At 39.1% G+C, this 15,297-nt stretch overlaps 1 protein-coding gene across 3 annotated transcripts in view; it reads right to left on the bottom strand.

The window, feature by feature from the left end:
* The window catches only part of CDC73 (cell division cycle 73), a 182,637-nt gene that overhangs the window by 132,630 nt on the left and 34,710 nt on the right, over positions 1–15,297 (bottom strand). For all 3 annotated transcript variants that reach the window (XR_004001500.1, XM_030571549.1, XM_030571550.1), the window contains exons 8-9: positions 11,595–11,693; positions 9,482–9,560 (exon numbers count right to left, since the gene is read on the bottom strand). Coding sequence is in view for 2 of the 3 variants with exons in the window: in XM_030571549.1 (XP_030427409.1) it covers positions 9,482–9,560; positions 11,595–11,693 (178 nt within the window). In the remaining variant the exon portion in view is untranslated. The remainder of the gene's footprint in view (positions 1–9,481; positions 9,561–11,594; positions 11,694–15,297) is intronic.

The raw sequence follows: 15,297 nt of genomic DNA, 5'->3' as shown, positions 1-15,297 counted from the left end.
AGCCTATCAATCACTTATCAAATAGTTCAATCATCTCACAACTGGAACTCAGCATGAGCTTCCGTTTAACAGCCTCTCAATACCAATCTGCAGCCGACGAAATGGGCATTCACCCATGAAAGCTCATGCTCCAGTACGTCTGTTAGTCTATAAGGTGCCACAGGACTCTGCTGCTTTTACAGATCCACACTATCATGGCTACCCCTCTGATACTTAAACTGAGTATAGTAACGTTTTATTTGCAAATATTAATTTTATAATCTTTTAATACTCAGACATACATCACATCACCCAGCTCACCCACACCAGGTTGGAAAAACAAGACGACATGTATTTCTTCAAATCAAAATCTGTGGACGCCTTGCATATTTATTCTCTATTATTAATTACATTCATGTTTTGATTGTCGGATTCTATTTCTAAATAGAAATTTAATTCTAAGCACAAAAGAAAAATCTGGGCACAGAGCATAATTAAAATCTAGAATTTTGGCAGAAAATGCCATCACACATCTACAAGACAGCAGCAAGCTCTTAAAAACCCCATGACAAGACAAATTCATTTATAGTACAACTTCACTGACAACCTGGTTCTCGTAACAACAAATTTGCTTAGTACCTGCAAAAAAGCAGCTTCAGGTTTAGAAACTGGAGACTCTCCCCCTCTATTTCATAAATTTACTGTTCAAAAGAAGTGGCAAGTATGCAGTCTGAACACATTAATTTATTGTTTAAATACAACTGTACATAAACATGAAGCAAAATTACAGGTGTGGGTGAAAAGTGATGCCCACACTAAGTAAAACAACAAGGCTTTCAGTTAAACATGGGAAAACATTTAGATGTGGTAAAGATGACACTGTGGCCTGTAATGACAGAAAGAATACTATCAGTTTATACTAGATGGGATCACAAGTAGTGTCTGTTCTGACAGCAATTCAGCTTTTGATTATGGGCACCTTGGTGGCAATCTCAGCAGAGAAACAAAGGCCAGCATCTCACTTCTCAAAGTAGCGCCTCAAGTCAGGGAGAGGGCACTGGTGGAGAAGTTTATATTGCTACCACCTATGCTGTACATGTTGGATAGAAAAGATTATGCAAATCTTCTGAGTTATCATTTCAGCACTTTTCACATGTGCTAACGTCACTTTAAAAACGAGGTTGATGAAACGCAGGCAAAGAAGTCTAAAAAGGTCAGCACAGAACAATTTAGCCACTGCTCTTAAAGCAGTTTATTACTTGAATATCCTATAGAACAAAAAAACACCGTCATACATTAGCTCAGTGGTCAAGCATGTCACCGGCTAAATTAAGTACACACAGTTCAAAATGAAGGACTAAGCCTTGATGTAAGAGGGAGAAGGGTGCCAAATATGCTGTTCAAGAAGAGCATTGTCTCTGTTTCAGAAACAATTATGAATCAAAAATATAACTTGTTAGATTGCCAAGATTGATGTGACAGGTTAAGGGTTAGAAAGAGGTGGTCTGTGCCATGAAAATGATACCATGCATTAAGTTCTCTTACCTCCTTAATGCCCAGTCAAAATTAAATTGAGTTAAACTTAAAGAGTAAGCATAAAGGAGAAAATCTAGTATTTACATTTATTTTGTATTGTTATAGACTTGTGCTGCTCACTAGCAATTTGAAAGTCAAAGTCAGAAGTGAGGAAATAATGCTGAGCAAAGCAATTGCGGTGTGTTTGCCTTAACAGCTCGATTGTTTGGAGGGGATGGGAATGGCCAGGTGTACAGCCAGGTAACATGATCTTCCAGACAGACGATTTATGATGGATGGAGCTGCAAGACACATTCTAACATGTTTAATGTGACATACAATAATTTAAGTTTAAAGACAAGACAACTTTCCTCCTTTTAATCATAGCTGGCATAATAAAGTATGCTTGAGAACGAGCACTGGTCTGTGTCTACTACAGGACTGCTAAAGCAGTTCAATTTACTATGGGTATAACAGACTTGTTCTTTACTCTCAAAGAATAGTACTTAAAATCTAAAAACTTATTTACTATTGCAGCTACCTTAACTAAAGCATTCCAGTAATAGAACTTGTCCTATTTGGCATCGACACTGTAAGGCAAGCCATCTAGGTGAGCAAACTGATACTACCTTCTGAGTAACAATCCATCCCAGAATATACAGAAACTTGGCTGCAACTCAGCAGTCTACTTACCATATCTTGCCAAGTTAAAGTGTTTTAACCCATTATCTTACATCTACACGTTTAAAATTGCTTATGTTAACAAGCAACCTGATTCCCATATTAATCCAACATACTGAAAGATTCAAGGTAGAAAAAACCCACAGAAGCAATCAATTTCCTAATTAAGACTTCCATGGATAATACTGTAGTAAAATTGAGATTAAAATAATCTAAGTCCTTATGCAGTAATTGTTAGTTTAATACTATGAAACTCTTTTAATATTGTAAGATCCTCTGATAGAAGAGCTACAATGACTACACACACTATTTTTGTGGCAAGTCGTATATACAATTTAGTCTGGTTTTTAACAGGTTATTCAGAACAGCATGAGTAATGCTTTATGGTATATTTTCCTTATATCTATTCATTATGGAGGAAAATTCAGTGAGTTTTCCTGTTCCTCTCAAATGCTAATAGCATACTGAGTTTTAAGATCAGAAGCAACTATTATGATAATAACTTCCTACATATCACAGGCCCTAGAATTTCACCCAATGATTATATGCTGAGGCTGAGATTTTCAGAAGTGACTAATGATTTTGGGGTGCCAACATGAGATTTGTTAGAGTGGCCTCATTTTCAGACGATTGGCACTTTAGCATCTTCTAAAAAAATCAGGCTCCCTTGAGGTGCCAGAAGTTGGACATACAATTCCTAGTCACTTTTGAAAATTTTGGGCTTAAAAGGTCTTTATCTATTGCTAAATTTGCTAAAATACTGACAATGTGGTAGAAAGATAAAAAGAAAAAAAATCAAATGGTAAATGATAAATTTGAAACAGTAAGTTTTTAACTTATTACCAACAAGGTATTAGGAGAACTAGAAATATTTAAAAATAAATGCTATACTAATATATTTCATGTAAGGAATTCTTCTCCCTTAAGCAGGGCCGTCCTTAGGCATAGGCAACATAGGCAGCTGCGTAGGGCACTTGAAAATTTGGGGCACCACTGGGTCTTAGTGTCCACCCTCTTGTTTTCCTATCCCTGTTCTGACCCTTCCTGCAGGCTCCCACAGATGGCTGCTCTAGTCTGGTGAGTCTTCCTTGGGAGGGAATCTAGTAGTTAAAAGTGAAAAAACCTCCAGCCTGCCAGACCTATTAGCACAACATTGAAACTCTTAAAGAGACATTCAAGGGGTAATAAAGCCATTTAACAGGCATTTGCCAACCCCAAGGTATATACTGACAGGTTTCAGAGTGGTAGTCCTGTTAGTCTGTATCAGCAAAAACAAGGACGAGTCCTTGTGTCACCTCAAAGACTAACAAATTATTTGGGCATAAGCTTTTGTGGACTAGAACCCATTTCATCAGATGTCCACGAAAGCTTATGCCTAAATAAATTTTTATACTGTCAGTTTCTGACTTTACTGACAAAAACAGTTGTGCATTAATGTAATATTTACACAGAACATGTCAGTCTACAGGACCTTAGTTTAAAATTTGCTTTAAAAATATTTCATTAGTGAGCTGGTGAAGATTATAAAATCACATTTCTAAAAAATGCTTGCATAGAGTTTTAGATGCACAATCATCTTTAGCCTTAAATGTGTGGATCTTCACACATAGTTTTTTAAATAAATCCTTCAAAAGACCTCCCTTATCTAAAATGCACATTTTAATTACTATAGTTAAAAAAAAAAGTGCTACCAAATCTTCCTGTCCATCCCTTCACCACCTCTCCCCCCACTCCCCACTAAAGAGAGCCCTTAAAGGGACAACAGTCCTTCCCTTCCAGATAGCTGGACAAAGAGTTCCCTTTCTTTACTTCTGACTATCCGACAAACTAGTTTTAAAAAAACCCTCCAGCAAAATCAGTACCTTAGTAAGACAAAATCCTTGTTATACCTAAAATCTTTGGAAACATATTTTCCAAATATGGGAGGGATAGCTCAGTGGTTTGAGCATTGGCCTGCTTACACCCAGGGTTGTGAGTTCAATCCTTGAGGGGGCCACTTAGGGATCTGGGGCAAAAATCAGTACTTGGTCCTGCTAGTGAAGGCAGGCAGGCTTAATGACTTTCTAAAAAACTGGCTGGATAACCATACTCAGAGAGTAGTTGTTAATGGCTCCCAATCCTGCTGGAAAGGTATAACAAGTGGGGTTCCGCAGGGGTCTGTTTTGGGACCGGTTCTGTTCAATATCTTCATCAACGATTTAGATGTTGGCATAGAAAGTACGCTTATTAAGTTTGCGGACGATACCAAACTGGGAGGGATTGCAACTGCTCTGGAGGACAGGGTCAAAATTCAAAATGATCTGGACAAATTGGAGAAATGGTCTGAGGTAAACAGGATGAAGTTCAATAAAGATAAATGCAAAGTGCTCCACTTAGGAAGGAACAATCAGTTTCACACATACAGAATGGGAAGAGACTGTCTAGGACGGAGTATGGCAGAAAGAGATCTAGGGGTCATAGTGGACCACAAGGTTAATATGAGTCAACAGTGTGATACTGTTGCAAAAAAAGCAAACGTGATTCTGGGATGCATTAACAGGTGTGTTGTAAACAAGATACGAGAAGTCATTCTTCCGCTTTACTCTGCGCTGGTTAGGCCTCAACTGGAGTATTGTGTCCAGTTCTGGGCACCGCATTTCAAGAAAGATGTGGAGAAATTGGAGAGGGTCCAGAGAAGAGCAACGAGAATGATTAAAGGTCTTGAGAACATGACCTATGAAGGAAGACTGAAGGAATTGGGTTTGTTTAGTTTGGAAAAGAGAAGACTGAGAGGGGACATGATAGCAGTTTTCAGGTATCTAAAAGGGTGTCATCAGGAGGAGGGAGAAAACTTGTTCACCTTAGCCTCCAATGATAGAACAAGAAGCAATGGGCTTAAACTGCAGCAAGGGAGATTTAGGTTGGACATTAGGAAAAAGTTCCTAACTGTCAGGGTAGTTAAACACTGGAATAGATTGCCTAGAGAAGTTGTGGAATCTCCATCACTGGAGATATTTAAGAGTAGGTTAGATAAATGTCTATCAGGGATGGTCTAGACAGTATTTGGTCCTTCCATGAGGGCAGGGGACTGGACTCGATGACCTCTCGAGGTCCCTTCCAATCCTAGAGTCTATGAGTCTATGTAATGTTGTATTCAGCAGGACAGCTGACTCACCCTTACTATGAAGTTTTTGCAAATAAATCTCTGACAACTTCAGGGCATATCAAAAAACCTGTGACTGACATTTTTTATTCCCAAATGTTAGTGCTTTTAATTAGGTACTTTCTTCATGTCCATTCTGCATGAGGGAGAGTGCATGGAAGTCTCTGCGGGGAACTGTGACTCTCTGCCACCATGAGGCAGGCTGGGCATCTCATTATCCTTTGCTGTCAAGTCCCTCCTCCTCCTCCCTCACCAGGCTGTGAGCTTGGGCTGCCATCCGGCATGGGGCACCAGTTTAATAATACTGCGTAGGGCCCCATAAATCCTAAGGACGGCCCTGCCCTTAAGTCTGTTCTATACCCCACAGACTGCAGCAGGAGTTGCAGAGTAGCTTCACAGTTCCAGCTTCAGCTTCAGGATTCATCTCTTCCCCCATTTTGCAAGACTTAGCATTATGTTCCTAATAGGTTCTGCACTCTGCCTTTGTACAGGGTATGAAAATTTAATGCTTAATGAGGTGAAGCTTTTTAAAGCGTAAGTAGTTTCTTTTCCAATAATGTTCTAAAATACTTTGTATACTATGAAAAGCCCCAAAATTACCTACTCCCCTTCCTAGAATTTGTCTTAATTAATATAATAAGATTTCACTAGATAAAGCTCAACCCATGTCTTCTCTCTAGGTTTAGCTGTTTCTAGGATTCCTATCCCAGGATTGTCCAACCCAAACACAAGGTTCTTTTTCCCTCTAGGGTACAGAACTACTCCCCACCTCTGTACGACCATACTGTATCCATACAAGAGTAAGAAACCACCAGAAAATGCTTAGTGAATCTAAGTGCCATCAATCCTAGTCACAGGAACAAGAACACTGCCAGCCAGTTACTCTTTGGTGTTAATTAACTCCATGGGGAAACTGCACCCTCCTTGCTTAGGCATGAGACAGAGGGAGAAGGGGGCTTTTTTGTTTGTTTTGTTAAATGCAACTCAAAATTTTTGGTTGGTTTATTGTACTTGATTTAAAAGAGCTCTTATCAGTTTCGTTAGAGTTCAGTCTATTTGCTTTTACAATAATGAGATTAGTGTGTGCATATTTAATCACTATGCTGCACAGATCTACAATTTACTTCTTTTTTTAACTTAACTGTATTTTGTGGGTGCTTCAATTAGCACAAATTTAGCAGTGAGGCAGACTGCTCTTGAGCCATCCAGATATAACAAGGCTCAGAACCACATTATCTTCTCTCTGAAAAGATTATGATTTTTCCCTTCCCTACATTTTATACCATATGGAAAACAAATAGTAGCTAGTTTGACCGATAGGTGAACCATTAGTCTTTCCAAGAAGTGCACATTGGTATGGCTGACACAGGTTTCAAATTGTAAAAGCAGGTATATAAAATACGATACAAGCAATAGACAAGAAATCTATACAGTTGGGAGAATTTTGTAGTTTAAAAGATCCTGGTCTGGTGAAATGAAAGTGCTGTGGTCACCATGTTTGAGCTCACTGCACTCCTCTTTCAATAATCCATTATTACATTCTTTTTCTAAAAGAGAGAGTTCGCATATTAAAGGAAACCCTACAAAAACTAATCCTGTTAGTAACAAAAATGAATGCTACACTACATATTCAGCTCTACACACAAGACAACTTGCTTTCTTCTGTTTTCAAGACTGGTATTAATGCCCAATATGATTTGCTCTCACCCAGGCCAAATGATCTTCCAAATGCATTTCATTATGCCAGGGGTTTTCGAACTTCATTGCACTGCAACCCCCTTTCGACAACAAAAATTACTAGAAGATTGCACCGAGCGGGGAGGGAGGAAGCCTGGGCAAGGAGGCCAAAGCTGAAGCCAAAGGGTTTCAGGCCTGGGTGGAGGGGTGTTCAGCCACAGCACGTCTAACCCCAGCTGTGGCAACCCATTAAAATATGGTCCCGACACACACTTTGAGAACTGCTGCACTATGTATTCATTTAGATATTTAACATCCAAGTTTTCATATGACTTCATGCATAAAATGGATGGATATACAACAGAAAAAATATGAATATGCCAATCAGGTTTTTTATTTTTAATATAATCTAATTGTTAAAAGTCAGTTGTCACACTTAATTTATTAAAAATAGGATAGAATAACAAGTTTAAAGAATGGCATGAAAGCTGCTTGACCTGCAGAATATTAAGGAGAAACTACAGAGCAAAAGACTGAGAGCAATAGACATTTAGCTCTTGATGGTTATGAAGTGTTACTGTTTTTGCAGCTTAAACCTATTTTCCACTTGAATGTTCGGTACATCATACATTGAAGGTTATTATTTTTATCAGATGGTTACATTTCCAAAAATTATTTGCACTTTGTCAAAGGCTGATGTGTTCTGCCTAAAGATTTGTCAGTGTTTATTACCATGCTCTGCTAAACCCACAGGGCTTTTTGTTTTTGAAGATGTAAAGCCATGGCTTCTATTATCTTTGAGGACATGAAATGGTTTTAGAAATAAGAACATGAACATTCCCTTTTTATAAAGCTATGGGTACTTGAGATGCCACCATGAGTCTCAATCTCACCCAATCAAAAAGATGCCATACAGAGAACACATTATAGAACCCACATGGGTTGGAAACTTTGAAGGCAGAGGACCCAGGTCTGTCTCAATTATTAATCACTATTAATGATAATGGCTCAGGTACTGAGAGTTGCTGTGCCTCAAAGCCAAGTAATAAGCTCTCTTGCCCTTCAAAATCTTTCCCAGAATCCCAGGTCCCATAAGGTCTCCATAAAAAGATAACTATAGCTTGATAGCTTTATTGTCTCTGCTTTTGTCTTTAGATTATAAGCACTTCAGAGCAAGGGGTCACTGTCTCATATTAAATGTAGCACTGAATACATTATACATACGAAGAATTGTGGGATTTGATTTTAAGCCACACATATTAGGTACACTGTATGCTACAGAAAAAAATGCATTCCTTATTTGTAATGAGAACTATAGTGGAGCTACTAATTATCTTTAGTCTCTGCTGTTTAGGATACAAAAACCATAGCTTCTCCAGCCCCATATGGGTTTTAATTAAATTATACTCCTCTTTCAATTTTTCAAAATTTTGTACTTTTAAAAAAACCACCACACACACACACACGACACTTAGGCCTGGTCTACACTGGGTGGGATCAATCCAAGTTACGCAACTTCAACTACGTGAATAATGTAGCTGAAGTTGATGTACTTAGATCTACTTACCACGGTGTCTCTGCTGGATCGATCGCTGCCCGCCGATCCAGCCGGTAGTGAAGACACACTCTTAGTGCCCAAGTTGTCAAAAGAAATGGCTGACTAGCAGTTCCCCAGCGTGGATTCACTGCTAGGGGAGAAATCCCCAGGTATTCCCTTAGCTCTCTAAGAAATCTGAAGGCCAATCACTGGTTCTGTGGCTGACTTTATAAAGTTACTGAAGCAATTTCCACGAACACTACACCAGTATTTATGAATTAATCTTGCTGTTTAAAACCTGTTTTTAAAAGAAAAAAAAAGAGCACCAGTGCAGCATTGCAGTATGTATCAGTGCCTCTGAAAGAATAGGTTGGCATATCTCCACTCTTTCAACAACTCCCTCCCTCCCAAGGGAGGGGAAAGAAGAATGGACCTGACCATGTTATGTATTAGGCCCAAAATATTTGAGGCATCCATTAGAAACAGAAGAACCTTCAACCTTTTTTTTTTTTTTTTAAAAGGATTTTTTTCCCTTTAATTTCAGGACATACTATTTAAAGGATGCTCTATCAGATTTTTTTTTAATTAGTATTGAAGTGGACTATTGGCTTGACTAATATATGTGCATATCCATGTCCTATGAGTTTAAACTACTTATGCTATCGCTGCCTTGAAACTGAACAAAAAAGTGTTTTAACGTGTAAGTATTGTTTTTAACTAGACAATCTGTTTCTTAAAGGCTAAGGTTAAAAAATAATTTTTAATAAATAAGATTCTTAGCTTGTGTTACTACCAGAGACTATATGTGAAGATGTTTCAGTCATCATTTATGGGCTTATACTTTACACTTTATTCAGCTTTGACAATGAAAACAGACGAGTCAGTTTCACTTTTCAGTTCTCAAATGCAGTGTTTCCTTAATGCTAATTAGTAATGTTAGATCAACTTACCTTCCTTTCCTTTAAATCTTTCCTGATCATATCTGTTGTAGGCAGCTGGAATAGACTGCTTAGTCCGTAAAGTGGGATCCTAAAACAAATTAGCAAACAAAATATGCTACTGCATCTCAAAATGTATGTTGATTAACACATTTTAGTTTCTGAACTTTGGAAAATATTGTATGTAAACTGACTTGACAGTTTCAGGAAATTATGTAGGTGTAATTTTTCAGACAGTTTGTACTTTTAATTAACTTCATTTTAACCTCTTATTGAGACAGTATATTTTAAAGAAATACTTAATGGCAGGCAAATCTAGAGAACTGACAACATTCTGAAGCAAGACAAAAGTAACACCAGAAAGCCACATTAACTGAGCTAAATGACTGAAATCCATAGTTATCAATTCCATTAATTTGCGAACATCTTGGGGCTCAAGAATGAATTATCATCTGACAACATATAGCTGGTTCTTCAGCCACATGCACAGAAGACTCCACCACAAATCTGATTAAAGCTAAAGAGGTGCTAAACCTATAGAACAAGATTAAATTGAGAGGGAAAAAAGGCATATTTAAAATGCATTTTCAAAATGCTACCAATCTAATGATGCACTAAATATCGATTCATGCATCTTTTTCATGGGTGACTTAGTCACACAGTTACAATCATTCCAAACTGTATGTCTGAGTAGTTCTATGAACAATTGATCAATTTCAGCATAAAGCAAGCATTTAAATGTCAAAATTCATCTTGCTTCTCCAATCTGGTACATATAGCACAGAGGTATCAAAATAAGATGAAGATTAACTGGCTTTCATAGCAGATTACCATTAGGAGTTCAATAATTTAATTATTAAGTTTAATAAAACAGTAAACATCACAACTCAAAACCACTGCTTTTCTAATGCCTAGATAGACCTGAACAATAAAAATGTAAAATATCATGGTTGAAAGGGACCTCAGCAGGTCATCTAGTCTAACCCCCTGCTCAAAGCAGGGCCCATCCCCAACTAAATCATCCCAGCCAGGGCTTCGCCAAGCCTGACCTTAAAAACCTCTAAGGAAGGTGATTCCACCACCTCCCTAGGTAACCCATTCCAGTGCTTCAACATCCGCCTAGTGAAAACGTTTTTCCCAATATCCAGCCTAAATCTCCCCCACAGCAACTTGAGACTGTTACTCCTTGTTCTGTCATCTGGTACCACTGAGAATAGTCTAGATCCATCCTCTTTGGAAACCCCTTTCAGGTAGTTGAAAGCAGCTATCAAATCCCACCTCATTCTTCTCTTCTGCACACTAAACAATCCTAGCTCCCTCAGCCTCTCCTCATAAGTCATGTGCTCCAGTCCCCTATGCATTTTTGTTGCCCTCCGCTGGACTCTTCCCAATTTTTCCACATCCTTCTTGTAGTGTGGGGCTCAAAACTGGACACAGTACTCCAGATGAGTCCTCACCAATGCCAAATAGAGGGGAATGATCACGTCCCTCGATTTGCTGGCAATACCCCTAATTATACAGCCCAAAATGCCATTAGCCTTCTTGGCAACAAGGGCACACTGTTGACTCATATCCAGCTTCTCATACACTGCAACCCCTAGGTTCTTTTCTGCAGAACTGCTGCCTAACCGCTGAGTCCCTCGTCTGTAGCAAATCTGTCTTTTTGATACAGGCATAGGACAGCTGATTCGATCTGTTGCTGCTCAAGAGTCATGTTCCAGATTCTTAAACATTTTACTACTTTATCTGTCAAAAAATACAGTTAGGAAGGCATTTTGCTGGAAATGGCGATAGTCTCATCTAATATAATTCTTCCAAGTAGCTGCAGAATGCTAGTGAGTGTTTGTGGCACATACAGTAGTTGGCATTAACTGTTCAGTCTATAAATGGCAACACATATAGAACAAATGAAGCGTATTCAACTCCTCCAAAACCACCATATACAGTTTAAGGTAAAGAGGATCTAAGGAAAAGTTCTGCATGAAAAAGTTACTGTAATTTATTTAATTAGAGCCAAACAAAATGAAGAGTAGTTTCCGAAGAATTCTTGCCATTATTTACTCGATTCAACCGCAGCTATGGAGCCACGACCAGCAGGTCCATAATAATAAGATTTATTTCTTACCGCTGGTGCTGTATTTGGTGCAGGTCTCTGTTCAGGTGCACGACCTTCTTCTCTGGCTTTTACTGACTGAAGAATTGCAAAAATATTCTTGGCAAAGTTCTGGAAAACAAGTTACACACTTATGAATCCCACTGACCATCAAAGCTGGTTGGAACACTAGAAATACAGCTAGAAGACATTCTGAGTCAACACATGTGCTTCAAAGAGTATATGCCTGCTTGTAAACAGAGAAAAACTGCATACAAATTATAGAGACTTTGTTCACCCGTTTGGGAGTGCCTAATGAATGGAATCATTGTGCCAGGTCTCTCACACATCTCACGGATTTCCATCGTATCACCCAATCTGTTCAATGTAGGTGAGGCCCCTTAAAGATATGGAGACACCTAAGTTCAGCAATCCTTAGTCTGTCACCACCAAACTCTATTTTATCCTGACTGAAACCAGATTCTACAATTTTCTTCCTCTCCACAACAGAGCTCTGGATGGAAAACAGCCATCAAACTCAATACAAACGTGACACATTATGTACCAACCCCAGCTAGACTGACTAGTGGTCTGGTCTGATGTGGCAATTCCTATTATGCTGGTAGGAAAGGGAAAGCTATCCGATTATGACAGCTACTTCAACAGAGAAGTATGGCTTCTCTTATCTCAATGGTTTGTAATCAAAGGAGTTTAGTGAAACCATCGGTGCTCCTAGATTTCCAGGTTGCAGCAGCAGTATCAAGTGCATTCCCATCTTTTGGGTTGAGAAATCTAAGCAGAAACCTTAAGGGACTACAAGGTTAACACCCAAATCTGAATCCATTAAGAAAAAATAATTCCAACTAAACATTTTTAGCTGGGCTTCAGAGAATTTCCAAGCTTCTAAGCTGGGTGACCTAGCAACTACCAACTCTGGAGCACTGTCGGCTTATCTGTCAACGCAACCATCCACCAATCACACTGTCCTACTCAAAAAGCCTGCAGAACTTGAGACTACTGCTTCAATTAGAACAATGCTGGCCTGCTTAAGCCTTGGTTTTGCCCCATCTAAAAAATGTGACTAATAATTCGAGCTGGTAAAAAAAATGAAGTTTATGGAAATATCTGCAAATCATTTTGTGGAAATTTTCATTCTAGCTGGTTAGAAAATGAGGAGGAATTCATAAAACAATTTTTACACTGAAATTAAAGCTTTTGAGACTATTAATTATTAACACAACCAGCTCTATTAACAATACAAGAAAAGGGTGGAATAGATGCAGCCTGAGCACCAAAACAAAGCTACTGGGTATTTATGGTATTTATTCTGAGACCGTATCCTTTGAAACTGGAGTATACTCAGCCATTTATGATTGCGAAGATACCTGCGTGCAGATGCTAAAGCAGGGGTGGGAAAAATACGGCCCGTGGGCAACATCCAGCCCGTCAGACCTTTTAATCTGGGAAACGGGGTCGGGGGCTTGACCTGCTGCTCCCGCTCGGGAGCAGGGTGGGGGACTTGCCACATTGCGCCCACCTGGCACTCCGTGTGTGTTCAGGACCTGCATGACAGCATGCATATTATTCTGGCTGCACAACCCAAACAAGCCATCAGAGCCTGGAATGTGCAAGTCCACATGCCAGCTACTTGTTGGCTTAGATGACTGATGTTTCAGTAGTGTTCATTTTCCACTGCTGAAGATAAAAGAAAGAGTAGTTCACCCAGGAGTGCTCAGTGTTCAGTGACAGTTGTGGGCTGTCGAGATTTCTGAAAGCAGGGGCTGGTGAATCTCAATGAGTTCCAATGACTTGAAGCTGACGCCTAACAAATCCAGGCAAGAGAGAAAGGGCGTGGAAAGGGGGTAAGTTTGGTTTAATTATTGTAATACATTGTTATGATGGTATAACAGTAAGTAAGGTTTTATATTTATTTCTACTAAAATGTATCTTTAATAAAGAACATTTATTTGAATATCTCTGAATTGTTAATTTTGTGAACATTCATGGCCCGCCATACAATTTCCATATCCAGATGGGGCCCTCAAGCCAACAAGTTTGCCCTCCCCAGTGCTACAGTGTATTTAAATGTACGTTAGAACAGTCTCTTCAAAAAGACATTGCAGTGGAATATAGCTTTCAATAACAAGATCCAGTGTAAAAACCATGACTAAATCACCATATTTTTAGATACGAGACAAGAAGCAGCATAGTGTCAGCCTGACAACATGTATGAAGACATGACTATCAAAGATGCAGTCAGAGACGTAGGAAACAGCAGGAGATTTCCACAGATCTCCAAGTAAGTTCTGAACTTGGGGAAGAGGGGGTGGAGAGGGAAGGGAGGAACAACTCTTCAGCTGGGCTTAGCTTCTGCAGAAGGACATCTAAAACTCACCCACAGAGATGCTTAAAGTCAGTCAAGTTTGGGGTGCACTCAGACCAGCTCTGCATATAGTGGTATGATGGTAGACAATAATTAGTTTTGTTTGGGCATAAGAGTTAGCAACACACACAGTCAGTCCTGACTCTTATAATTTTCAGTCCTGGCTACAGCTAATACTAATACTTATCTATACTAAACTAATACTTATCTATATCTCTTTAGTGCTACATCTATATTCAGAGTAAACATCCAAAAATGAGCCTCTCACTGTTGCATGTGGGCTCATTCTGGAACGCAAAATTACAATCTTGTGACAGGAAAAAAAAAAGACAGTCAAAGTCAGTATTGCAACCAGTTGACCTACGTAGCTAGTGCTTTCTCAAAGTCCCGAAAGGTAGAAGCAACATTAAGCTTTCATTTTTCATCTCGACACACACTTGTGTCTGAAAATTCCTCTAACTTCTGCTCCAAATTTAGCTTAAATTCCAAATTGTGCACTTTTAGATTACTAAAATTCCCCCATCTGGGGGCACAAACTAACAATGGCTTCCTTACTGAAATCTTTGGGTAATTTGAAAAGTACTTTAAAAACTACTGACTACCATGGAAATCCCATTGTTTGTCGTTTCTCTTTGTCTGGTTACTAGCATCAGTCATGTGGAAGCTATTCTAGTTGCTTCAGAGTCCATCTGTACCTGCTATTTATTCATTATGTTATATGGACAAACTTGTTATCAAGTACAAAAGTTAATCAGAATTTTCCATTTACTCTTTAAAAAACCCTGAAATCACCAAAATATTAAAGGGGAAAAAATCTGCTGGGAAACGAAAAGTGTGAAAGAGAACAGGACAGCTGCTTATGTGGAGCAAGAAAAATACAACAAAAGTCAGGCAAATATAATGAATCATTTTCCTCTAATTCATACTAAAAAAACCAAACAAAACAAAGAAAAGAAGAGTGCTCCATAGTCAAATGGTCCATCTTCACTTCCATAATTATCCATTTGGTTTTTAAATGACATGGGGAAGTGCAAATGTTGCCCAACTGGTGCCAGTTCAGGCCTCATTTCTACAAGTTACGAGCTGGACACCATTGCCTGCAGAATGAAAGTCTCAAGTGGCAAGTGAGAAGTTGGTCAAACTAGAGCCCTTCATTCTGAACCAAACCCATTAGAAACATTGGATCCAGGTCAGGTCAAATGAGAAGATGACCTGATCCAAGCGAGGGAGGGTCTGGTTATTTCTCCTCCTCGCCTGTAGGATTGGCACTGTAACCTCACAGTGCTCTGCAGCTGGCAACCAGCCGCTGCCACATCACTGCTCTGCATGTGCTGTGGGGTGAGCATGCTGATG

This window comes from Gopherus evgoodei, chromosome 8, assembly GCF_007399415.2.
Source record: "Gopherus evgoodei ecotype Sinaloan lineage chromosome 8, rGopEvg1_v1.p, whole genome shotgun sequence".
In the NCBI taxonomy this organism is placed as follows: Eukaryota; Metazoa; Chordata; order Testudines; family Testudinidae; genus Gopherus; species Gopherus evgoodei.
This window is presented reverse-complemented; position numbering and strand designations above follow the sequence as displayed.